The sequence below is a fragment of the Epinephelus fuscoguttatus genome, linkage group LG22 (assembly GCF_011397635.1).
Source record: "Epinephelus fuscoguttatus linkage group LG22, E.fuscoguttatus.final_Chr_v1".
In the NCBI taxonomy this organism is placed as follows: domain Eukaryota; kingdom Metazoa; phylum Chordata; class Actinopteri; order Perciformes; family Serranidae; genus Epinephelus; species Epinephelus fuscoguttatus.
Genome location: NC_064773.1, coordinates 24,127,151 through 24,153,281, shown reverse-complemented (window position 1 = coordinate 24,153,281; position 26,131 = coordinate 24,127,151). Strand labels below are relative to the sequence as shown.

At 41.9% G+C, this 26,131-nt stretch overlaps 2 protein-coding genes across 8 annotated transcripts; one reads left to right on the top strand and one right to left on the bottom strand.

The window, feature by feature from the left end:
• Positions 1–1,362: 1,362 nt before the first annotated feature.
• On the bottom strand, positions 1,363–16,751 carry trim24 (tripartite motif containing 24). Of its 6 annotated transcripts, none has more exons than XM_049566953.1 (19): positions 16,026–16,751; positions 14,984–15,102; positions 14,666–14,831; positions 14,035–14,167; positions 13,418–13,534; positions 13,109–13,223; positions 12,840–12,986; positions 12,551–12,665; positions 11,016–11,155; positions 10,619–10,888; positions 10,370–10,492; positions 10,103–10,250; positions 9,929–9,986; positions 7,070–7,196; positions 6,695–6,978; positions 5,469–5,580; positions 4,555–4,629; positions 3,209–3,370; positions 1,363–3,057 (listed from the first exon to the last, which is right to left on the bottom strand). In XM_049566953.1, exons 1-19 carry the CDS (start codon positions 16,297–16,299, stop codon positions 2,485–2,487), a joined length of 3,258 nt encoding a protein of 1,085 aa, XP_049422910.1. In that variant the 5' UTR covers positions 16,300–16,751; the 3' UTR covers positions 1,363–2,484. The 6 variants fall into 6 exon arrangements, with proteins under 6 accessions (XP_049422910.1, XP_049422914.1, XP_049422911.1 ...); XM_049566957.1 differs by having other exon boundaries at positions 10,619–10,864; XM_049566954.1 differs by having other exon boundaries at positions 14,035–14,164.
• A 3,480-nt stretch (positions 16,752–20,231) lies between these two features.
• On the top strand, positions 20,232–25,741 carry LOC125883159 (aldo-keto reductase family 1 member D1-like). Of its 2 annotated transcripts, XM_049567365.1 has the most exons (10): positions 20,232–20,433; positions 21,116–21,289; positions 21,376–21,543; positions 21,692–21,808; positions 21,929–22,006; positions 22,319–22,441; positions 22,715–22,824; positions 24,838–25,003; positions 25,119–25,201; positions 25,285–25,741. In XM_049567365.1, the coding sequence occupies exons 2-10, from the start codon at positions 21,191–21,193 to the stop codon at positions 25,325–25,327; spliced, it is 987 nt and encodes a 328-aa protein (XP_049423322.1). In that variant the 5' UTR covers positions 20,232–20,433; positions 21,116–21,190; the 3' UTR covers positions 25,328–25,741. The 2 variants fall into 2 exon arrangements, with proteins under 2 accessions (XP_049423322.1, XP_049423323.1); XM_049567366.1 differs by lacking the exon at positions 21,929–22,006.
• Positions 25,742–26,131: the final 390 nt, after the last annotated feature.

Genomic DNA, 26,131 nt, shown 5'->3' with positions numbered 1-26,131 from the left:
TGCGCCGCAAGTCACTGTCCAAGCACAAATTCCAACGACTTTGGAGTAAGACCAGGCTCCCATTGCGCAACCAAAGCAGGAAGATGGCACTTTTGTTTTCCATAGTAGCTATCAGTGGCTATCCCCAGTCACCAAAGAGTATCAGCATAAGTTCTTAACCCTGTAGGGGAAATGGCGGACCAGCGTAATCTCTAAGAAATTCGTGAAATGCCCACAACCTCTCAACACCGCATAACATGGTGGTTACTCAGCCGAGTTCAGGCATCAAAACGTCTCGGTAAGATTTAGAAGGCTTAGATCCTGTCTTCAGTTCAAATAAGTGTTTGTTACATATAGGTTGGCACGGCTGAGTTTAAACACCAAAAGTATTTCATTTGGTGTTAAAATAACATTGTTTTCAGTTAAAATAACTATGATTGTTACATAAAAGACACAAGAATGTTGTCAAGAGATGTAAGTACATCACATAACATGATGTAACTATGTAAAACAGTGGTTCCCAACTAGTCCAGCTATGGGGTCCAGATTTCTCCTAAGTCATTAGTTCAAGGTCTGCACGTTTTAATACATTCAGCATCATACTTGCATTTGGCCATGTTGTCGAGCTAGTTTGCCGTTTCTGTCAAGTAGCTGTCCGTCATTCACTCACTTGATAGCGGGAAATGACACTTCAAAATAAAAACTAGACATGTTTGTGAGTTACTTGCAGTCAATTTGGAGTGGACCCATGACCCACAAGTTGAGGAACCACTGATGTAAAAGATGTAAGAGCGTAAAGTTAAAGGAAGTTATTGCTAACTTTTAGTTTCAAACAAAATGCAGTCGACTCCCAAGTAAAAGTCCTATGTTTGTTTGACCCATCCACCACCATGACCTACTCTCTACGTGGACTTTCTTGCTCTTAATTCTACCTATGGGTTTGTAACATTAACCACCACCCACTGCGTGATGTCATTAACCCAGGGAATTTGTGTGTCCATCACAACAAAGATTCCTGACTGACTTTTTCTTTGCACTGTTTCTGTGCTGCCTGCACTTCACGAGTGTTAGGAGGCCGTAGTCATTTTGTAAATTTCTGAGACTGGGTTGGGTGAACAGTGGAACAACTGAGGTAACTGTGGAAAACTAAAGACAGTGTGTCCCATGTTGCTGGTAGTTGCTAGGGCTCTGATGAAAATGGAAAGCAATGCAACAGCAAAGCTAACAACAATACACACTGTAACTGCTGGGAGGGGAAATGTTGTTGGTTTCCACTTCAGTCATCTTGTCACCCATTTTGGGGGTTCAGATCTCGTTAGAGAACCACTTAGTTTTTACAGTGTGCAGCATCTTACATTAAAAAAAGACCACAGATGACAATGGTGGGAGCAAAGCAAAAGTCAGATCTACATCTAACCCTGTTTATTACAAATATTGTAAATGCAGGAATTTTTTAATGCTCAACATTGTTCGCAGAGTTCATTTACAGGTCCTGTGTATCTTCAATAAATAATAAAAGCAATGATATTGTACAAAATTCTCAATATTGAAGCTGAAGTGTCAAGTTTTGTACTAACTCGTCTCTCCTCAAATGAGCTGATGGCCATACAGGAGGGTTTAGTGAACTGAAAGAGGAATTTTCTTCTTGCTGAAACAATAAGGCTTTATCTTAAGTAAAAGTAATCATGCTGTAGAAGGGCAAGGACACAGTTTGGGAAAAAGCGTCGTTGTCAGAGGCTCATGATGAGAAAGTGATAATCATGTCTCCGTGTTATCTAAGAGTGATAACAGTACAGTCTGAGGAATTGTTCTGATAAAAACCAACAAGGCTGCTGTATGATAAAACATTGTTGGGATTTGGGGGGATAAGAGGCCTCAAACTGGCATCACGAATTAAATCACAGTCGTGGCAATTCATTTTTGTTATTAAACAACTAAGCAGCACATTATTAATGCCATTTTTTACATACAGCAGCCTTATATGTTGCATACATAGCATTAATACAATACTAATAAAATAAAAAAGTACACTATTGCAGTAAAACCATTTGTTTAAGAGTTAAATGGCTAGTACAAGTTAGCCAAAGACTATGAACACAAAAATGGAGGTGTTACTATCTATATTAAGACGTCTTGCATGCATTACTAATCCCAAATCTTGTTTTCTTATCTTGATGATAATAACTTACATATGATCCTATCAACACAGAATATCGTTTGTGTGCTTTTCGGTGTCGTCGTCACAGAAAATAACGTTCTATGTTACAGTAAAATTGTAACTTCTGTCCAGCAAAAACACACTAAAAAAGCTTATTTACTCCCTTTGTTGTGCATCTACAGCATGACTGCTACTAAATACGTATTTAGTAAAGCAGTACATTTTTCCTATTGCAAATATAACATGTTAGAAAAAATTGTCTGATTGCAGCAAATGTCGGTCCCCACTGGGGCCACTTCTGTGGAAGACTGAAATCATCCATCTTGTCTACAGTTTCTCTCCCTCGTCTATCCCTCCTCCTCCTCTTTGGCTGGCTCAGGAGGAGCTGACTCCTTCTCCTGGGCTTCAGGCAGATCCACAGTCGTGTCCGTAGGGAGCTGTTGGCTCTCCTCTTTCGGGGAGCTGGGAGCTACTTTGTCTCTTGTTTTGTTATCAGCATCTGGAGAGCTCTCCGTGTCCTTCACAGGAGTCTCCTTGTCCTGCTTCGCCCCCTCTGCAGGAAGCACTTCTCCCTCAGCAGCTGCTGCCTCCTCATCCATCCCTTTTTCACTGGCATCCGTCGCCTTCTCCTCCGTTTCTAACTTTTCCTCCTCTGCCAGGGCTGTCGCCTCTTCCAGAGGAGGCAAGTCTTCCTCCACAGGGGGGATTCCTTTTTCTGCAGGACTCTGCGGTTTATCGTCATCGATGGGAGCCATGCCTTCGTCCATCATCTCTTCCTCTTCGTCTATCTCGTCCTCCAAAGGGGGGATCATCTGCTCTTCCCTCCCTCCAGGGAAGACCTTATCTGGGTAGACGAGTTTCAACTGTTCCTCAAAGTAGTCCTCCAAGTACAACCCGGCGCTCCCCACCTCTGACGTCGCCTGTACACAGAAATAGAAGAGAAAATTGAAGAGCATGAACGAATGATAAGTCATCTTAAGTAAAACTCAACTTTAGGTTCAAGAAAGCAACGATTTTGAAGAAAACTGGTTAATATAACAAAAGAGATGTTTCATATAAAGTGCTGTTTACCTTGTAGTACTTTGCACAGTTGAAAAATATCAGCCTGACGTCTGCGACAAACCCCTCTGGATCTCCGTAACATTCACCGTCCTTTGACTTTGACTCCAATCTCTTCTTGACTATTGACAGATCCATTGGGGTCTTGATCAGCTCTTTGTACCTTCTTGTCTCCTACATTAGAAAAAGTGTGGTTAGATTCTGGAAGCAAATATCTCTCACTTTAGGTGACATGCTTCAAGTTAGGATTTTCAGATTTGTCTTTGCAGTAGAGATGTTCTCTACAGGCTGGTGTCACTACAGCCAAGAAAATGTCGCCCTGAAGGCAGCAATCATCACATTACTTGACTTGGCAACAGTGGGCCAACTCTCTTCTCCAAACTGGCCTGATGGAGTGATCCATGTCTCATATACATGGGCCCAGCCTTAAGGGCCCTTTCCCACCCACCTTGTTTGGTCCAGACTTTCGGACATTTCAGTTTGATCCAAACCAAAATTACATGTGTGAAACTTCCCCCTGACCACGATTTGGATCAAACAGCCGTCAAATAAGTCTCTGTCCGTATCAAACTGAACGATGGTTTGCTTTGTTTCTGGTGTGAAAACAGGTTTTTTTTTGGATGTTTTGAACTTTTGGACCAATTACAGGAAGTCCTACGGGCTATTGTCATGTTACACAAGTGTCGTAGCTGCATTAAGGAATAACTCAGATTGTAGTGAGTGGGCATATCAATATGAGTGAGGGTGGATGTGCTTAGAGCTGACGGTTGTTGCCAAAGACAACACAACAAAACAAAATGAGCTCTGATAGCACATGAGGAGAGGAGAACAAATGTTTAATTGATATTTGGTCCAACTTCATAAAGAGTCAGGTGGAAAAAACTTCAAATTACGTCACTTTTCAATTACTTTCGAGAGGATAAGAGATGGTAGGGACCATCTACAAGCCCACTGTATGGGTTGCCACTGGGGGAGTACAGAGGTTTGTATTAGGCTTGAAACAGTTAACATTGTATGTGTATGTGTGTGTGTGTATGGGGGCGGTGAAGATTCTCAGTCATCCAGGTCATGGTAATCATAAGTGATTACTCGTAGGCAACTGGACTTGCTTGAGTTTCTTGAAGAAGCTGACTCTGAAACTCAGCGCTCACATGTGACCTCAACGACTCTGTAGGGGTTCACACCCACACGGAGTTTATAGCCTGCGACTCCGCACCAGTCAGTTAGAACTGAGGAAGCCTCTTGGATGAAGGGCGAAGCATTTTCAAGAAACTCAAGCAAGTCCAGTTGCCTATGATATAGCACTTACGATGCACAGCTTTTACTTTACTGACAAACTACTTAATAGAGTTACTTACTGATGGAGTGGCAGGCTCCTGGAAGTCAGTGCTGAAGTCATTGCAGAACAGACGTAGGAGCAGCCTCTCACACCTCTGCATATTAAATAAAGAAGACGTATTAGACATCAGACATTTAACTGATCGTGTCATGAAGAGACAACTGTCTTTCTCAAGGAGATGAAATCTGTTTGATGGGAAACAGTGAAAAGAACAAGCCTTATTCACCAAGAGAAGACATTTCGTCTTAAAACCCACCTGTCATAAAGATTTTGACATTTACCAATGTCTTCCAATTTCGGATTTGATCTTAAGATTTCAGATTTGAGTTTGAAACATTTCTTTTTCACTTGTCAATTGTGTGCCCTTCTCCGGATACGGCACTCACTGAACAAGTAACAGTAGCCCATGCATCTTTCTTTGTTATTCTACATCCACTCTTGATGCTACTGAACATGGCAGCTCATTTAAGTTTCAGCTCTTGCAGACATACCTCCACTTCAGAACTAATGACATTTTTTTTACGTTTGAAGCCCAGCGCTCCACCCTCTACTTTCATTTAGGCATTCTTGATTTAATTATCTCAACTTCTCCTTTTGGATTTCTGCGTGCACACAGCCCTGCAGCTGCATGCACTTTGATGGGATTTGGGGGGCGTTTGCCCATACTAATAAGGATAAACTGGCATGCCCTTTCATTTTACAAGGACAATGGGATTTATCATGACAAGAATACTGTGTGAACAATTCTGCTGTTTGAGTACACGTCATGAATATGACAGAATTTCCTTAAGGCCTTTCTTAGGAGCCAATTTCAGAAAAAACTCAGAAAGATATTGGTGACTGAGGCCCAATTACTATAAAAACAGAACGAATACACTTAAGTATTGATGAATATCATGCACAGAAACATGAATAACAGATAAGTGAGCATACCCTTCTTTCAACAGGTGGGAATCCTTCAGAGAATTTGTCGTCCTTGCTGTCACAGTCGTACTCCATCTCAGGCGAGTTGAGGTCTCGGCAGAGCGAACAGAACCACTCCCCACTGCAGAGACACATCAGGACAGGAGAAGCTGTTAGGACAGATGCTTTGATTGGCCAACTTTTGCTACATATTATCAAGCCTGTGCTGTCCGTCCCCGCCTTGATGGTAGCCAATGTTAGCCATCAAAAAGACCTGGTGAACAGGTTGTCAGAATCCCATCATCCAATTTCACAGCCAAAAAAAAAAAAAAAAAAAAATTAAAGAGGCTGTATATGACATTCAGAGCATACATAAGATTTTGAATCTGAGCCGGGATTGTCTGCACACTGTTCTCAACATGGAGGTGGCAAGCAGCTACAACGCTAACAGCGCAAACAGTACTAGCAACTGCAACACGTGAGGGGAAACCAGAGAGCGGGCATTATGCCACTTCGCCATTTTGCCACCAAGGGTCAGGACGGCATTATCAGCCATAACAGCTGTATGAGTGCAGCACCGAGCAGCGACATTTAGACACACAGAGGGGCTCACATGCATAATCTCTGCTTAGGATGCCATTACTCTGCTATGTCTTTAAATTACACATAGTTGTTTGCGGTCATATTTATGTTCTGAATGTCATGTAGCGCTCCTTTAAAAAGTATTTTAAAGGATTATATACTGTACATATTATTATATATGATGTCCAACATTTCTGACATATAACCTGGTGCAAAAAGTCCCATAAATGTTTTTTGGGTTTAATGTTTTCCTTAATTTGTTTACCATGCTTTTCAGTTGTGTCATCACTCAGTAAAAAAAAGCTCTCAATAACAAAAAATAATATTGTGCCTGCAATAAAATACAATTTAAAGACAAATATTCATACTATCATAAAATAATAAAGACTTTGAAAATAACATGGTAGTAAAGCCAATAGTTAAAGGCAAAGTAAGAGTGAGCACCACAGTCTCTTCAATAATGTTGATAGAATAATTAATTAATAGCACTTTATGTTAGAATGCTTCAGATTACAGAAAATATTCTGTATTACAGTAGTTAGGGCTGGTATATCAAATCTAGCATAAAATGTAGACAGTCTTCACAGCAGCTTCATATTTATTCATGTGTCAAACAACATTTGAATCATCATTTAATTGTGCAACCGTAGTGTTGAGAGACAAGTGTCCCTCACCTAGGGGATTCATTCAGAGCGGGAATGTGGCAGGCCAGATGAAAAACTTTGGGACACTTGTCACAGCAGAGCAGCTCTCCTCCGTTCTGACAGACGGCGCACCAGTCCTCATTCGGATCTTCCTCCGGCTCTGCTGTCTTTTCAGACTGCGGCTGTGCTGCGGGCTGCGGGTGCTGCTCTTTCCCTGACTCCGATCCCGGGACTGGGACTGAGACGGACACCTTCTGCTGCTGCCGAGGCTTTGACTTAGCCCCGGTGCTGCTGTCCGGCAGGCTGGACTGCACCTGTAGGAAGAGAAAATGTGGCTGTACAGTTTAATACAATAACTTGGAGAAACACAATTCTAGACTTATGTAACCCTGGTAATTCTCTTACAAATCGAACTTCGTCCTCATCCTCTGGTTCATCCTTGATGACGATGACTGGCCCTGGGGACGACCGTCTTCGTCGCTTGGCTGAGGGGGCGGATGGAGGCTCAGAAGTCGGCCTCCAGGTGGTCGTCCTTCAACAGAAAGAGTGGAAGGGAAGATTGTGACCATGATAATGTTTAAAAAAAGAAAAGGACACTGGCTTTGTTTGCATGAACTGGTTTAGAAGACCAGAGAGAGTTTTTAAATCAGCAGTGTGTAAGGTTTAGGGCCATCTAGTGGTGAGGTTTGCAGGTTGCAACTAACTGAAACCTCTCCCATGATGTGCCATGTGTGAACTCCTGGTTCGGATTAATTATTTCTTGATTTCTTTGCTGTATTTATCTGCTTTGTATTACTGTATTAAATGTACATATGTGGAATAAGGATACTATCACGTGATTTACATGTATATGGAATGTTGATTGGCGATGGTTATTTTTACTCCCTTTGAGGATGAGATAGAATAAGACTGGACAAATGCAACAGTGCAGCAGTGATGACTGAGACAGCAAGGACTCTGTAGTGTAAGATTTAATCTTTAATCAGGTAAAGGTGTTATACTGCATAAGTTGATTAAGAGTAAAGGTTATATAACCATGTTTTATGTATAAGTTCCTATAAAACTGTTTGTTATGCATCTATGTGTGATAAAAACACTGTTACACAAGTCTGTGTATTCATAACACAAGGTTATGTATTCACATTGAAGAGCACACATATACCACACCATGTACTGTTTAATAATAACACACACACACACACACACACACACACACTCTAACGTTTGTATTGCATGACACACACTCTAAGAGTTCACATTGCATGAAAGCACAGGGGATTGTATAGAGAAAGTCCCCAGGTTTCGTATGTTTTTAAAAAATAAAGTGAAACCAGGCTCAAACCTAATGGTGGGAGAATTTGGGGATTTCCAAGCCCATGGATTACACCATAAGGTCATGTTTGGACAAGGGCCCAAGGGGCCTGCCACCAATAGATTTGGACCAGATGGAAAAGGGCTAAAAAGAAAAAAGACCTGCCACCAATAGATTCGAGCGCAGGTAGGAAGGACTAAAGGAAAAGGGTGGAGATTCTCTCGAAACTTCACCAGCATAAAAGGGAGAGCGCAGAAAGTGAAACTTCAGTCTTGCTCCGGAGCCTGACTCATGAGTAGTATGTGTTGAAGCTTGTGAACATATTAAACTCGATTGCACCAGATTCTATTTGACTCCAGTGTTTCTCTAAGTGTCAGCCAACTGAACCTAAGATACTAAATCAACTCGATCTGCAGGAGAAGTAGAGGACGAGGTCGGGAGCCATCTGGCCCACTTCCAGGCACCGATTTTCGCTTCTACAACTCCTACAGGAGGAAGCTGGAGGCCAAGTTCCAACACAACAATGTGAGGGATGTGTGGACTGGAATGAAGGGGATCACTGCGTTCAAGGTTACGACAGAAACAGCAGAAGGCTAACGAGCTCAACTGTTTCTTCAATAGGTTTAGTTCACAGCCCTCTGCTGTCTCCTCCACCTCCCACACACACCTAGACTTCCATACACCCGACACACCGCCTCTGCAGCACCCTTCCCCCTCCTGCTCAACAGAGAAAACAACATGCACCCTCCCCCACATGACTGTCACTACAGGTCAGGTTAGAAGACAGCTGGAGAGACTCCCCTAATGTGAGGCTGCAGGCCCTGATGGCATCCTGTTCTGCAGCATCTCTTCAACCTGAGCCTGAGCCAGGAGAGAATAATGGTGCTGTGGAAGACATCCTAGCTTGTTTGAGTCCCCAAGAAGTCAACATCATCTGGCCTCTATGACTACCGACCGGTTGCCCTCACATCTCACATGATGATGGTGCTGGAGAGGCTGGTCTTGGCTACCTTCTGTGACGAGCTCCTTCACCCCTGGATGGACCCTACAGCACTGCGACAAGAATCCCATTCTTTCATTTACTCAGTGCAATCAACACTATCCAGCCACTGCTACTGAGGGAGAAGCCGCAGGCGATAAGGGTCGACACATCCATAATTTCCTGGATCACTGACCACCTGACGGACAGACCACAGTTTGTCCGACTGGGCAGAGTCCTGTCTGACATGGTGGTGAATAGCAAAGGAGTTCCACAGGGGACTGTTCTGGCTCCTTTCCTTTTCACCTTGAACACCACAGACTTTCAGTATGACTCTGGGTCATGCCCGTCTGACATTGAACAGTTATCCATCATGGATAATCCTGACCACCCTCTTCACCACACACTGGACATACAGCGGAGCTCTTTCTCCAACAGACTGATACAGGGACCGATACAGGAAATTATTCCTTCCCCAAGTCATAACGCTATACAATACCTCACTGCTGTCTGATAGAGAGTCCTCAGAGCTCTCTACAGTCGCTCCTCTGTAGCTTAATAGTGACATGTGTAATAGGGGCATGGTGTACTTATTAGATATATTAACTCATGTTATGTATTCACTATGTTAACTAATTAAAAGACAGGTATTTGAAAGAACCAACTATCTAGCACCAAATATCTTCCACGGTAGAAGAAGTAGAGTGTAAGACTGAAGAGTGATTACAGACAACTGCTGTCAAAACATGACACCATTTAAAGTCATTTCAGTGTCGTGCGTAGGCTTTTAATCAAATATCAAAAGCAGCACGTAACACTTCCCACGCATCTATCTACTTAACAAGCATGTAGTCAAAACAACATAAAAGGAAAAAGATTAGTCTTAATCTCTGCCAGAGACAGAACAGAGGCTAAATATTTAAACAATCATAAAAGAAACTGTGGGAGTGCAGATTTTTGGAGCTTTTCTTACCCTGTGCTTCTGTCTGAAGAAGACGGTTTGGCCATCGGTGAGTTCTGCCTTGCTTGAACTTGACAAAGCAGAAAAAAAAACAGCTTTTAAGGTTTAGAAGTCATGATGAAAAGCTTGATTTAAGACTAATTCTCACACAGAATAGGCTCTTCAGGGCACGTCAGTGATAATAACCTGCTATGTGATTGACTGCGCTTGTTTTGTCTGCAGTTGCTGATGCTAGACTTGGAGCGAAGGTGGGTTTGGGAATAGAGATGGTGATGGAGGGGACAGATCCACCAGCCTCACTCCTCTTCAGGAAGGAGGACTCTGCTAGGCCCCGCTTTAGGACACAAAAAACAAAACAGCATGTAGTTAATTGCTTTATAAACAGTTATACAGAACAAGCCCAAGTAGCAGGAGACTTCATAGGTCCACTCTCCATTCTTCTCTCCTACTAACCTGATGTAGTGATGCCTGTGTAGCTGCTCCGGCAGACAAAGGCTGTGGGTAGCGCGACGTACCCTGGGACACATCCATGGGTTTAGGAGGGAAGTTGGAGCTATGGATCAGCTCTCTCAGAGACTAGATGTAGAAAAAAAATGTAGTGGAAAGAACTATAATCCGTCTGATTGAAGCTGGAAACAGTGGGTGTTATTAGAACATGCAATCACACGCACTAATCTAATCTTTCTACCTGCATTAACATACCTGAGCAGGTGGGAATCCTGTACTGTGAAGCATGGATGATGTGGGGCTTCTAGTGTTGGGGTGGGAGCTGCTGTATCTGCGTCCCGGCTGTACCATGCTGGGGGGGCCTTGGGAGGGGGAGGACCCTCCATGGATGGGTCTGGTTGGGGGTGGAGGGCCGGGGGGGCCTGGGAGCCTGACATTTTGGTACCAGGACCAGTGGTTGGGCGGGGGCTGCCTGTGGGGTTGCTGGGAGAGCTTGTCCACCTTGGACAGAGGAATAACAGATGTCTATCAATGAAATAAACGGAAAATAAATGCATAGCGTTAACAAATTTGACAAGGACAATGGCTTTGTGTTTTTTATGCTTCTCTGCCTCAAAATAACCATAAATGCTGAGTGCGCTGAATATCCTACCTGCATCTGGAGTTGAGCCAGTGTGCTCTGTCGCTGCTGAGCTGAGACTGAGAGCGTTCCAGTGGGTGCTTCTGCTCTGGGACCTGCCTGGTGGTTGGTGATAGGGGGCCTTCCCGGGCCTCTTTCTACTACCAGAGAACCTGGAGAAAACAAGCAAACATTAAAAAGCTAAATCATGACTTGTACCCTTTATTTCACACATTCTTTGTCCTTGTCACCTAAACTGTCATTTAAATGGCCGGTAAATGGCACACAAGCTAAAAAGTATTCTAGCAGTGACTTCTGTTTGACAGCAGCATTAAAAATTCATGCAGGTGTTTTCAGTCTCTCATAAACTCAATGTTCCTGTTTAAGATGACTGTTGGCAATCTAAGTACATGCACGTTAAAACAAAAACCAAAAAAAAGAGATAATGGTGAGGAAATGATAATGTAAACTGATAAGACAAGATAAAAATAAATGTTGTCAAGGCCACATGAGATTAATACGCTGGGAGACAGAGATGCTACAAAAAGCTACAAAATCTATATTGTTTACTACATTCAATAGCACACTGTCACATGAAGATAAAATAAATGTAGGATGACGTCACCACAAAACAAGGACAGAATTTGTGGTTGAGACGACATAGCCCCTGTTTACAACTGATATTAACATGCATCCTGGGTGACTGGATCACAATTGGACAGCTCTAAGTACAGGGGTGAGTACACCTACTGCACCCTCAGACATTCACAATGAAGGACGTCCTAATCAGCTCATGTCCTTTCTTCTCTGATGCCCCACCAAATGAGACAACTTGTGTTGGAGTAGGTACACAGATGCAGAGCTTAAGGACTGTTTCTGAAGGCACTCTACTACCAGCAAATGGTCAGCTCAATGTCTGTCTGGTTAGCAGCTGTTTAATGGTCCCAACAAACTCACGCTTACAGTGAACCAACGACGGCGACCTCTCAACACTGTCGATAAACCAGTTAATAACCGTAACATTACGTTAGCCATGTGATGCTAACAGTCAGCCCTGTCAGTGTGTGTGGGCAGCTGGGCACATTTTCACCAACTTCCCCCAGCACAGAGCCCGCACTACAGCAGAGGTAGTTTCCTAACCCTGCTTGTCTCGTGATAAACATACAGAGCAGAGAAAGCGGAGGGGAGGGGGCAAGATGGGGTTTCAGTTCCATCACAATCTGGTGTGGTAACTCCACTGCTTAGGACAGGAAGGCCCTCTAGCGTGTGATAAGAACAGCACAACTCATTTCAGGAGCAGCATTCCCATCCATTCAGGACATCAACAACACCAGGGTCACCAGGAGGGCCCACATCATCATCAAGGACAGAACACACCCCAAGCACAATCTCTTCACACTTCTGCCATCAGGCAGATGCTACAGGAGTGTGAAGTCCAGGACAACAAGACTGACCAACAGCTCCTACCCACAGGCCATCAGACTGCTGAATAACAGCATCATACAGTCGGTTATCAACCAATATTAGTTGCTGCTTGACTCAGAATGTAAATAAAGTGTTAGTCTTACCAAGGTCTACATTTGTGGCCCAGAAACCAGAGCGACACTGAAAGCGAACGGAACTCTGAGGGACGATGGAGGGGTTACAGCTTGCTCTCATCAGGTAGTGAATCTGAAAAAGGATCTAGAAGAAGAAAAGACGGGGACAATTAAAAAGGAGTCACTTTTATTAAGGTACTGCAAGAGTTTGTAGAAGTACTATTGTAAAGATGTATTTATTTTCTCCAGCAACATAAAGTCTATGCAACAAGTACACTGTGAAATAATTCAAATCGCTGTCTGATGTTAAGTCACTCACCAGTCTCTTGCAATACAGCAGAGCGGTCCCACTGTGGCTGGCTGTGGCCCATTTGGTAAAGCTGATGACATGGTCCAGGTGCCTGCTCAGAGAGTTCACGTCGTCTTGCTGTTTTTTCAAACCCAGCTCATGGTCTTTCGTCAGAGCCTGGGAATAAATGTGTGCATGTGGTTTCATTTTTGTTTTATGCTTATTGTCCTTATAATGTGAAAAATGTTCACACATTAGAAGTTAAAAAGAAAAAGTTCTGAATGTCACAAAGGCCATACCTCGAGCTGGTTGACCAGAATCTTTCCCTTCCTGTTGATCTCCATGATCAAGTTACAGATGGACTTTTTTATTTCATTAGTGACAGCCTTCCGGTTTTCTTCAACTTGCTGGAGTCTGTGAAAAATTAATTTTAATATCGTGCCTCACATTAATCCAGCAGCAGTGTCAATATGAACATGATTTTTAACGTAATGAAATACATTTAAAAACATTGACACAGTCACTCTTAATCTTCCATGCAAACAAATATGCTCATCTGACATTAACAGAATCTATGGTCAAGTTTCAGTGGTACAGGAGAATGTTACCCAGTGCTGATACAGCTGGACACTTCCTCAATGGCCTTCCTTTTCTCTTGCAACTGTTGTGTCATGTTCTCCAGATACTGCCTGTGGTTCCTGTACGCATCCTCCAAAAACTGATAGCTGAACACAAAGAATATGATGATAATAATGATGATAATAAACTTTATGCTTTACAAATAAACTTTACACATTTAAAACAGAGTATAGCACGAAATAAAGCCCAAAAACTTAAGACAGTGTAAAACACAGAGTAAAATGATATCACCAAAAGCAGTCAGATCGGGCAGTATGGAACCAGTTCTTGACTGGTACTGGCTCTTGATTCCCATCCTTATTGTTACATAAAAGACAGTGATGCTCTAAATAACATGACTGAATTAATCTTTTTATCCTTTTCTGATACCAAATTGTTTCTGACATAAAAACACAGGACCTCAAACAAACCTTGCAGCTGTGTCTATCAAACATCACATACCAAAAATTAATACTTAAAACCAGGAGCAGATTTGCTAAATTATCAGCAACACTGTTGCGAGCTGAATCACCACTGCCTGTTGTAAAGTGCCCACATTTATGGAGGATAAATAAACCAACATCGTAGAAAAATAAAATCAGCCTACTTGTGATCCTTGTGCTTCAGCAGCTGACAGTCTCTACAGGTGAGTCGGTCACACGTCTCACAGAACAGCTTCAGCGGCTCCTGCTTGTGGACGTCACAGAACACAGGCTTCTGTGTAGAGATACCTACTGCTTCTGGGATACAGACGAGGGAGGAAATAAGGACCACAGAGAGATGTAAGGTCAACTTGTATCACCTGAAACGTTTGCACAGCTTTATAAAATACCTTTACAGACATTATCAGGACTCACATCTTGCCAGAACACTTTGTCTAAACAATTCAAAACTCATCTGGCAGGTTAAAACCCGCCAAAGCTGTTGGCATCTTCTCAGAACAGCTGCCAACAGCTGCCACGCCCCTCTACACTCACTGAACAACTGCTAACTGTGACTTTTGTGGGGGGTTTTTCAGCTATGATACACCCCTCGTCTCTGTAGCTGGGTGAAAGGAATTAAGGAAATGCATTGCATAGCCTACAGCCTGGAATACCTGAGGGTGTTTGCAGAACTGTCTTATGTCAATATTTAACAGTGTTATCAAATACAGTATGTACCATGCATAATCATTACTACACAGCATACAACTTTTAAACTGATTTAGGTTAATCTAATTGCAGAGTAATTTTCCTTACGCGCATGACACACACTACCTGGAGACATCTCCTCCTTCTGGCGTATGGTGTGATCCCTGGTGAACTTGACCCTCTGGTGCGCCTCAATACACGTCACACACAGAAACTCCACACACTCCACGCAGTAACCTGTCGCCTCTGTGTTGTCATCGCAGCTCATACACACCTATCGAAGACAAAAGTGAAGAACAAATTAAAAAAAAAAATCACTATAGTCATGAGAGAGAGAGAGAGAGAGAGAGAGAGAGAGAGAGAGAGAGAGAGATGTCGTAAAAAAAAATATGTTGTGAGATTTACGGTTCAAGATATGAAACCAACCTGGCTGGTTTTCTCCACAGTGCTGCTCGGCACCTCGGCGGAGTCCTTGACAAAGAAATTATCCAGCATGTCCATCTCCCAGCATTCTTGTCTGCATACTGGACACCGAATGGCACCCACTGGAGCGAGAGACCAGATGCACTATTGAAGATGTCAGCTCACAAATTCTTACATAATTTTTTTCAAACCCAATGATTAGAGACTGAGTTATGTAAAAAAAATAGAGGTTTGCTGGTTTTGCATTGGTTAAATGCAACAATTTTGTGAGTATATCTGGTGTGAACTTATTCTGACAGCAACAAACTACCATCACATTATATCAATGTCAAAAAGAACTTTAGATTATCTACTGTGCTCATCATCCATCCCTACATATTGGGTGGCAAAATCACAAACTTGACACTAAACTTAAAGGGGAACACCGCCTGAATGAGGAATTCCAATATGTTATTTCTACAGCCTAGGAAAGTTGAAGCAATATTTGAATATTTGTGTATTTGTGAACATGAACTACTCTCTCTCAAAGCTAAAAACCAGAGAAGAATTCTCAAACTTGTGATGTCATAGGGTATAAAGTCTTGAGTTGCTCCATAGACAATGAATGGGACCCTGATTTTACAGACCCACATAATGTTTGCTTTCTTTTTTATACCCAAATTAGCTTTATTCTATTGTAGTGCTCTCGCTTATGCAACAGAAAATGTGTACATACACTCAGGACACTCCCCTGGGTGCTCTCAGTGACATCTGTAACATCTTTCCCAATTCATTGTCTATGAAGCAGCTCCAGCGACATACTATTTGACATCACATGAGTATTAGTGCTCTAGTTGTTAGATTTAGGAGAGATTTATGTTAACTGATTTATTAAAATGGGTGTAGTTCCCCTTTAATATCAAAAAAGAACTCACTTAGCTACATATTTGCTGGCTGGTCCAACCTGTTTCATGTCTAGCATGGTATAAACAGCTTTGTTATCAAACTGTGCTACAGTTACATCAATCCAAACTTTATCAGAGTGGCTACAAGATACCATTCTCACATGATTTGTTGTTTTCGACTTGACCTTGCGAGTCACGCCTCGGGTCAGCACTCCTGAAGGGGGCAGGGAGACACCTCTTGCAGAAGGAGTGCAGACACGGCAGGAGTTTGGGCTCTCTGTTGTGGAAGCTCAACTTGCAGATAGGACAGGTGTCCATGAGTCCGAAGTTGCCTTGCTGTTTCAGCCTCTCTTCCTCGGCTGGCAAACTTTCCGCCTCGTTTTCCACGATAATGACGATATCGTCGTTGTCAACATTTTCGGCACTTTCATCCATTTCTCCCCCCCCTGCCGCTTCCTGTCTATCCTGACAACCAATCAATACAGCGTTGCGATTGGAAACAAAGGATAGCCTATAAATTTCCTGACTTACCGAGCCAGATAGGAAGTGTTAAAACTAGTATTATCCATTACAACATTTAAAAGCATAGTCATTTCATCATATAAGATGGTTTATTTAACAATTTTAGTTAAAGTGTAACCGTTAATTCTTTCCGTTTGAAGCTACGTTAGCAACGTAGCTTATTTTAAGTGCAAATATACCACAGAGAATAAATAGTTAAATTATCGGTTTGTAGCGTTTCTTATTAAAACAGACGACAGCTAACAACGCACAGTCACTTCTTAATTAAAATTACGCTGCATACACTGTATTTTGTAGCTCAAATATGTCAGCAGGAGACGCGAACATCTGTGCCTTCTCTTCGCTCAAAACACATACCATATATTACCCAGACTGCACTGCGGTTCTTTAAGCTACGGTGCCCGTTTGAGGCCAAACTACAATGTAACGTGTCACTACGTTCGAGATGAACTGCGCCTCGCCTGAAAAGTAGACGAGAGCAGGCGGCCGCAGCGGGGGGCGGTGACAAAAAGCTGCGGTGGAGTCGGACAGTTTCCGGACAGTTTTCAGCAGCCTTCAGTCCGTACAGGAAGTCACAGACTCACTTAGACTACATCCTGTCTGGAATGATGTCAATTCATTAAAAAAGTGATCAGACCCATATATCAGTTTGTTTTCAGTCTCCAGTTGTTTTAATTATGATAGATTAATTTATTAAAATGCTTTACAGGTGATCTGTAGTTTATGTTCATGGTTTATCCTCCATTTGATATGAATTCTCCTGTAAATCAGCATCATATCAGTTTGACCTGTCCCCTCAACTACACAGGCTGAATAAACTGTGTTTGACTATAAGGTTAATATTTTCAGAGGAAAAAAATACAAGACAACAGCTTTCTTTCAGGCTCAGTCAGATACAGTCAGGGGTTCACATCTGACGTTGTTTTAAGAATCCTCTCATCCCACTGACCACAAGTCTCTGTGTTGCTAAATACTTCAATAATTAAACCGTCCAATATTAATATAGTACAGTAGACTCTGTATAGTTTATGATGAATGTATTCAGTCTCTGACAACTAAACTTCACCATCAGTCACACAACATGTTTTCTGATCACAGAATAAACCTTCAGAACAGACAAATACAATCTTAATCTCTTAAATTCAACAAAAATGAGTAGTTTATCGAAAACGTCATCTTGTTGAGTCGACATCTGAACCAATCAGCTGTTAGATCCGGTGAGAGCCAGGCGGTGCAGTCTATGGAGAGCAACTGCAGCGCCTGGCCAAAGAGCATGGATACCAAGAGGCGAAGCTCAATAGAACGCCCCATAGCAACAAATTCCCCCATGGTTTCGTCCTACCGCCGCCATATTGGACTGTCAGCAGACCCGCTTGCATACAAAAACACACAGACAAACTGAAGTATATCGCTATTAATTATGCTTACAATGCTACTCACCTCGTGATTGGTCACAGCTGCTTTTTCACGTTTTTGTAAAGCAAAATATAGACTTAAAAAAAAACAAAACTAAGAAAAACGGCCTAGATGGCATCTCTACATATTACATCCAGTTATGAGAAGATTAACTTAATTATTCCTTCAAAATCACCCCATAAGCCAATCTACAAAAAAAAAATCAAAAAAAAAAAAAAATCAATATTTTAACTAGAAACACATTAATGGCGACGTCACATAGTCAGGAATAAAGATTTATTCAGTTTGTACAGTAATAATAATAATATATAGGCTATTTTAACATGATATATTTTAAAGTTAATCAGTTCTGATATAAATGGTCCAAGAGGCCATACAGATAAACATATATATATACAGTACAGGCCAAAAGTTTGGACACACCTTCTCATTCAATGCGTTTTCTTTATTTTCATGACTATTTACATTGTAGATTCTCACTGAAGGCATCAAAACTATGAATGAACACATGTGGAGTTATGTACTTAACAAAAAAAGGTGAAATAACTGAAAACATGTTTTATATTCTAGTTTCTTCAAAATAGCCACCCTTTGCTCTGATTACTGCTTTGCACACTCTTGGCATTCTCTCCATGAGCTTCAAGAGGTAGTCATCTGAAATGGTTTTCCAACAGTCTTGAAGGAGTTCCCAGAGGTGTTTAGCACTTGTTGGCCCCTTTGCCTTCACTCTGCGGTCCAGCTCACCCCAAACCATCTCGATTGGGTTCAGGTCCGGTGACTGTGGAGGCCAGGTCATCTGCCGCAGCACTCCATCACTCTCCTTCTTGGTCAAATAGCCCTTATACAGCCTGGAGGTGTGTTTGGGGTCATTGTCCTGTTGAAAAATAAATGATCGTCCAACTAAACGCAAACCGGATGGGATGGCATGTCGCTGCAGGATGCTGTGGTAGCCATGCTGGTTCAGTGTGCCTTCAATTTTGAATAAATCCCCAACAGTGTCACCAGCAAAACACCCCCACACCATCACACCTCCTCCTCCATGCTTCACAGTGGGAACCAGGCATGTGGAATCCATCCGTTCACCTTTTCTGCGTCTCACAAAGACACGGCGGTTGGAACCAAAGATCTCAAATTTGGACTCATCAGACCAAAGCACAGATTTCCACTGGTCTAATGTCCATTCCTTGTGTTTCTTGGCCCAAACAAATCTCTTCTGCTTGTTGCCTCTCCTTAGCAGTGGTTTCCTAGCAGCTATTAGACCATGAAGGCCTGATTCGCGCAGTCTCCTCTTAACAGTTGTTCTAGAGATGGGTCTGCTGCTAGAACTCTGTGTGGCATTCATCTGGTCTCTGATCTGAGCTGCTGTTAACTTGCCATTTCTGAGGCTGGTGACTCGGATGAACTTATCCTCAGAAGCAGAGGTGACTCTTGGTCTTCCTTTCCTGGGTCGGTCCTCATGTGTGCCAGTTTTGTTGTAGCGCTTGATGGTTTTTGCAACTCCACTTGGGGACACATTTAAAGTTTTTGCAATTTTCCAGACTGACTGACCTTCATTTCTTAAAGTAATGATGGCCACTCTTTTTCTTTAGTTAGCTGATTGGTTCTTGCCATAATATGAATTTTAACAGTTGTCCAATAGGGCTGTCAGCTGTGTATTAACCTGACTTCTGCACAACACAACTGATGGTCCCAACCCCATTGATAAAGCAAGAAATTCCACTAATTAACCCTGATAAGGCACACCTGTGAAGTGGAAACCATTTCAGGTGACTACCTCTTGAAGCTCATGGAGAGAATGCCAAGAGTGTGCAAAGCAGTAATCAGAGCAAAGGGTGGCTATTTTGAAGAAACTAGAATATAAAACATGTTTTCAGTTATTTCACCTTTTTGTTAAGTACATAACTCCACATGTGTTCATTCATAGTTTTGATGCCTTCAGTGAGAATCTACAATGTAAATAGTCATGAAAATAAAGAAAACGCATTGAATGAGAAGGTGTGTCCAAACTTTTGGCCTGTACTCTATATATATATATATATATATATATATATATATATATATATATATATATATATATACATAAAACAAAACAAAACTGGCATATTAAATTGATATTAAAAAACTTCAAAACTTCCACCTCAGGAGTTCTTACCTGTCGGGATCCTTCAGCAAACGGTGGAAGGCCAGGTGCGGGGTGTTCCACTGATAGTTGTTGCAGTTAATTGCACTACACTGTTTTCTTTTACTGTTTTTCTCCTCTCTCCTTGACATCTTACATGTTGTCTAGGCGCAACGGTCCAAGCTCAACAGTCCAAAATGGCGGCAGCGCCCCTAGTGGCTGTTGGCAAAAATTCAACGGAGCTTCGCCTCTTGGTACTGCGGCCGCCTGGCTCTCGCGGTTTTATCGCCGTCCACTTTTGTAATACGTCAGAGCAGGTCGGGATGGAGTGGAGACAAAACCATCGCCGGTGATCGAATCTGCGCAGGCCTGGCTCATCTCGAACAAGCCTATTGCTGTGGAGCGATTTACATCTGTGCAAAAGGTCATCCGGGATGCAAATAGAGGAAACTGTAGTTTCAGGAACTATTTTGTGTTAAAGAGAAGTTGAAATTTGGCATTTACAAGCACTGGTGAGAAACCTCTCTTAAATATGGAGAATAATAATTCAAATGCTAATTATTAAATATCTTTTTTTGCGTATGAATGTGTTAGATACTGTTGTTTCGTCCGTTATTAGTTGTTGTCTTATCACTGTAAGTTATTTGATATATGGCTGCACTTATTTGAGCTTTTCTAGGGACCACTCAGAGCTATTTACACGGCTGTTATTCAAGGTATAATTAGGTAACCATTGACGCACACTTACCCACGGTGCCACTGGGAGCATATTGGGTTAATTTCTCCCCAGATTGATGAGTTAAACATGACACATAGGACAGGACTGATGTTCATGGCTTAGGTCATTTTGACATGAAAACTGCAGGGTCTGGGAATAGAATAGAATAGAATAGAAGACTTTATTGTCATTGTACATTGCAAGGCATGGCAAGATAACAGCACAATAAAAAGGACAGACAGTATATAAATACAAATATAAAAAGACGTCAGTAAGGTATAAAAACAATTAAGTGCGTGAGAGGTATAGCAGCAGTATAATCGTTGGATCGATCCAACATTCCGATTGGTGCATGATAATTTCACCTCCTGCCACTGTTGGACTGGGAGGGATCTCTTTCTCCCAGGGAGGAGTCTTTGTTGTGGTCAAAGAGCAGCAAGGCAAGTTTCTTTAACTGTGTCAACCTGCACCATTAGGTTTATTTGAGCCGGGACTGTTAAGGACACAATAAATAGCACTGGGAAAGCTTGGCCTAGAAGACTCACACCTCAATGAGCATGGACTTGACAGCTGAGAGTCACTCCATTCCTCTGAGTGATGGAAACAGCATACCTTTGATAGGACTGGGAACCTATGGGGACCCCCGCAAGGTAAAGCACATAAATTACTTGCATGTCACAAAAACTATTTCACTTTCACTCTGTGACCACTCACAAGGTGTGTTTTTTTTTGTCAGACCCCAAAAGGAACTGCATATGAATCTGTCAAACTGGCCATTGAAACCGGATACAGACACATAGATGGGGCTCTGGTCTATTTCAATGAACACGAGGTGGGACAAGCCATACGGGAGAAAATTGCAGATGGAAGTGTGAAGCGAGAGGACATCTTCTACTGTGGGAAGGTTTGTAAAGTTCACTTGTTTGTGTGGGTGGCTGACAGCTGTGTCAGCCTGACCAGGGAACTTTACCCTACAGCCTACTCCATGACTACAAAGTGAATGCTACACTTTTGCAACATCTAACAGCTGTTTATCTGCATGGATTATGCAGTTGTGGAACACATTCCATCCCCCAGAACTGGTTCGACCTGCTTTGGAGAAAACTTTGAAGACGCTGCAGCTGGATTTTGTTGACCTCTATATTGTGGAGATGCCCACAGCCTTTAAGGTATACATGGATTTAATGTCACATTGAAAAGATATTTCTATATTCAAGTTTATCAATACTCATGGCTGTGAATTACTGCCAAAATCATTTCCCCTAACTGGATATTACTGTTTTCTGAAGCCAGGAGATACATTTTACCCCAGAGATGAGAATGGGAAGTACATTTATCATAAGACAGATCTCTGTGCGACGTGGGAGGTGAGACATGTTGACATGCACTTTTACTGATTTGGTAACTCATTTGTGAAGAACACTAACTATAGCTTAATAATTAAGAATGAAAACTATTTCTCTTCTTTCCACTTAAGTCTGCACAGCCTTTGATTTACAGCCATATTAGTTTTCAACCTAATGCCTATAGGTCAATGACACATGCAGTAAGAGATAATAACGTTGGCAATTGCTCAAGGTCAGAAACCCATTGCTGTATACTTTGGTAGTGTTTATATATAGTGTTGGTTCAAAGTCTAATGTGCAGCTCCCTGGCTGTGTTCTTTACGTTCTGGACAGGCTTTGGAGGCCTGTAAAGATGCCGGGCTGATAAAGTCTCTCGGAGTGTCCAACTTCAACAAGAGACAACTGGAGCTGATCTTCAACAAGCCTGGGCTGAAACACAAGCCTGTGTCAAACCAGGTAAAGACAGGACAATAATACACCCGTGCTCCGGAGATGAGGAAAATCAAAAAAATTAAACTTTTGGTTATAGACAGAAAGAAAATGGCTGACAAACACAAGAAAATCCCCCAAGTCAGTGACTTAGTATCATGCTAAACAGATAGAATATGATTACACAAAGGTGTAGAGATGCCTTTAAGAAAACTGGCTTAGCACATAAATAATGACGAATGAAGAATTCAGTCTATCTCCACCAACTAACCAACACTATTTGTGCTTTTTTAAACACAGATTGAATGCCATCCATATTTCACTCAGCCAAAGTTGCTTGAGTACTGCCGGCAGAAGGATGTTGTCATCGTGGGATACAGCCCTTTGGGGACATCTAGGGATGCATCCTGGTATGGGAGAGAAATGCCTACTTATTACATTCGGTTAAAGGAGCAGTGTGTAGGATTTAGTGGCATCTAGCTGTGAGGATTTCAGATTGCAACTCCCTGAACTTCTCCTGTATGGCAGGCGAACACTCCCGGTTGGAATGCCTTCAGTGTTCTTTGTTCAGGAGGGTTTTCAGTGGGTGCCAAATTATCTGAAGAGGTCTCTTCATCTCCAAAACAAACAGATCCAGGGGCCATGTTCATAAACTTTCAGAGAATACTCTGAGAGAGCTCCTAACTTAGCCTAAAAACTTCTAGTAAGGAGTCCTTGCTTAAGAGTGACTTAGGGAAGTTCTGTGAGCAAAGAATAGAAACTTTGAACTTAGTGGGGAGTTGTTGTTGACCCCATTGCTAGATATGATGCATTCTTTTAACAGATGTGATTGGTTGTCACAGACACACCCTTTCGTGAGCCTACAGGGTGTGGACACCCAGTGGGAATGAAATGAACTGCTGACCCTGAAAGTGATCTCATTGTATGTTTAGTCACTCTGCTGATGGAAGGTTGATACACACTCAAGTCATCACTCACTGTCATCCAGCTTTTGGAGAATATTTCTTTGACCTCTTTGAGTTTCCACCATTTTCTCCTCTGACTAAGAACCTCGTAAGCCTCTTAAAAGTCCTCCTCCCAACAGTTTTTCACTGTAGGAGCTCTATTAAGGTCTAAGATGCTCTGTGAATAACTTTTCCTAGTCCTAGTCTTAACTTTAAGGGGAACTTCTAAGAAAACGTAACAGTTTTAAGAATTTTATTAGAATTCCATCATGAGGAGCAACTTTGTGAATACGACCCCAGGTGATTTAAATTCGTAAAAACAGTGAAAAAAGCAGTGTCATGTTAAAAGAAACTGTTTTTCTGGAGCTGTTTGGCTTGTTCCTGCTAACAACGGTGGCGGACGCTTAACTGCAAATTGCCCGATCTAGTGCCAGTGTGTGGTTTGTCTGTTCTGCACTACTGTAGAAAAACAGTGGTGCAACATGGCGGACTCTGTGGATGAGGACCTGCCATGAATGTATAAAGAGAAGTGGATGCAGCGTTGAAAGCGGAGCCTCTTTGATTCCTATGAAATTTCCTCAATGGTGCATGATGCCAAAAAAAGCTACATTTCTGTGGTATGAAATTACCCATATTTTCCGCATCATGGGGCTCATATGACAAGCGTGCTAGGGGCTTACTGCGGCCGAGCAGCAAATTTCTGCCAGCTAAGCGGCTAACATCTGGTTTAGCACTCCGTTAACTTGAATAGTAATAAAAAAATTTGAATCATGTGGCTCTTCGAGATGTTCAGAATGTTATCAGAGGTGAAACAAGTCATTATGTTGGGGTTGTGATGTTAAAAAATGTATCCACTAAGTTACAGATGTCTTTTGACCTGAACGTTATAATTCCACATTTGGCCACTAGCTAAAATTTGCCTCAAAGCCTGGTGCTGTTTCTGGGGCTTGGGACCTGCTCCCTATGTAAATATAAATGGCTCATTCTAAGGCAACAAAGACACGACAATTATTATTTTTAGGTGATTATACATAAAAGAGAACACATTTACTTTATAATATTCTGTTTCTGCAAATATATCCCTCTAAATCCTTCACACTGGACCTTTAAAGGTGGAGCGCGCAATTCTGGAGAAAGAGATGAACTCAACACCCAAACAAACGCACTGTCAGTGCTCCTTCAGAAGCTTCATCTTTCAATCCCTCTCATTCCCACTGCCCTCCTTTTTATATATCCACGGACTTTGTCCTGTGCTGTGCAGTGTCAGTGCTGTGTGAGCTTGTTTAGACCACTTTGTTTGTTTCCTATTGACAAATCCAGAACTGTGCACTAACACTAAATATTTTTTCAGTGCACGCACAGAATGTACAGCTTGTGACTAATACAAATCATGGTGTACCAGGCTGTAACTGAAAGCTGGCATTTAAGTGTGCAAAAGTAATTTGGTGTGACGTTGTAAAATGCCAATCATTTCAACAGGGTCAACCTTAAATGCCCCCCACTGTTGGAAGACGAGCTTCTGGCATCAATTGCTAAAAAGTACAACAAGACCACAGCCCAGGTGGCCTTGAGGTTCAACATCCAGAGGGGAGTGGTGGTCATCCCAAAGAGCTTTAACCCTGCTCGTATAAAGGAGAACTTTCAGGTTTGTTCGTACGCCATCAGTTTGGACTGCTGTGTAAATCCTGCAAAAGGTCACCCTGAAAAACAGGAAATATCACGTGAAACATATTGCAATTGGTGTGTTTCTAACACTGCAGATATTCGACTTCTCTCTCTCTGAGGCCGAGATGAAGGCAATTGAAGGACTGAACAAGAATATCCGTTTCGTGGAGCTTCTCATGTGAGTGTACTTCATACTGTCTGAGTGATGTCTTGTTCCTGTCATAAATAAATAATCACTATCTCTCTTTATTGACTCAACAGGTGGTCTGATCACCCAGAGTATCCATTTCATGATGAATACTAGACGCCACAGGTGTCAAGACATTACTTTTATCACAGCTGCCTTGTTCACTTTGGTTTTACAACATTACCTTGGAAGAATTTTGTAGCACTTTTATAATACATTTAATGAAGTATTTCTGATATATGCTTTACATTATTGATTAATGCAATGTTAATAAAGCAGAGAGTTTTTTTTATATTATTGTGTTTTATTACAAGCCTTTGTGAATGATTTAAGTACAAATAAAAACTTTTTTGATGCAATTTCAATGGCTTTTCGTCTGAGGTGGAAGTGGAAGATGGCTGTTTTATTGTATAAAACTGTTCTGTTGGTCAGAGACACAAGCAATAATAAAATCACCCATTATTGTTGTAACAAACGGATATTCGTGGAAAAAAAGATATTTAATTTGAGCAATAAACTCAATTTATACGACAGATTTGTCTGATTTTTTCCCCCTCGTTGCAGCAAACCCCTGTAGTATCAATGCTGCCTTCATGTGCCGTAGGAAATATTGGAATTATGTAATTGAGAGGAACCCGTCAAAATGGTCCAAAAGGCTGCCAAAATATATTTAAAAGGTACATCCTTGCTCAAACGTGGAGTATAGATTGCAGGCGCACTAAAAGGGCTATTACAAGTAATGCGACCACATGTTGGTGTTTAACTTCAAAACGCATCCTTGATCACAACCTAAATGTCAGTGTTAAGCCATCATCATTTTACTGATTTATGAATGACGAAATTCCCTTCTCCATCCAGTTCTTCTCATACAATGATTTGTTTGTATACAGTAATATATTCATTATTGCATACTGGTGTATT

What these genes read in the sequence shown, in the direction of transcription:
- trim24 (XM_049566953.1), bottom strand. Translation starts at nt 16,299, where the DNA reads ATGGATGAAAGTGCCGAAAATGTTGACAACGACGATATCGTCATTATC. An exon ending in TTCTGGTCAACCAGCTCGAG is followed by an intron (nt 12,987 to 13,108) that starts GTATGGCCTTTG and finishes ATTTATTCCCAG; the next exon opens with GCTCTGACGAAAGACCATGA. An exon ending in TGGCTCAACTCCAGATGCAG is followed by an intron (nt 10,889 to 11,015) that starts GTAGGATATTCA and finishes TTTCATTGATAG; the next exon opens with ACATCTGTTATTCCTCTGTC.
- LOC125883159 (XM_049567365.1), top strand. Translation starts at nt 21,191, where the DNA reads ATGAGCATGGACTTGACAGCTGAGAGTCACTCCATTCCTCTGAGTGAT. An exon ending in AGATGCCCACAGCCTTTAAG is followed by an intron (nt 21,809 to 21,928) that starts GTATACATGGAT and finishes TGTTTTCTGAAG; the next exon opens with CCAGGAGATACATTTTACCC. An exon ending in CGTTTCGTGGAGCTTCTCAT is followed by an intron (nt 25,202 to 25,284) that starts GTGAGTGTACTT and finishes TTGACTCAACAG; the next exon opens with GTGGTCTGATCACCCAGAGT.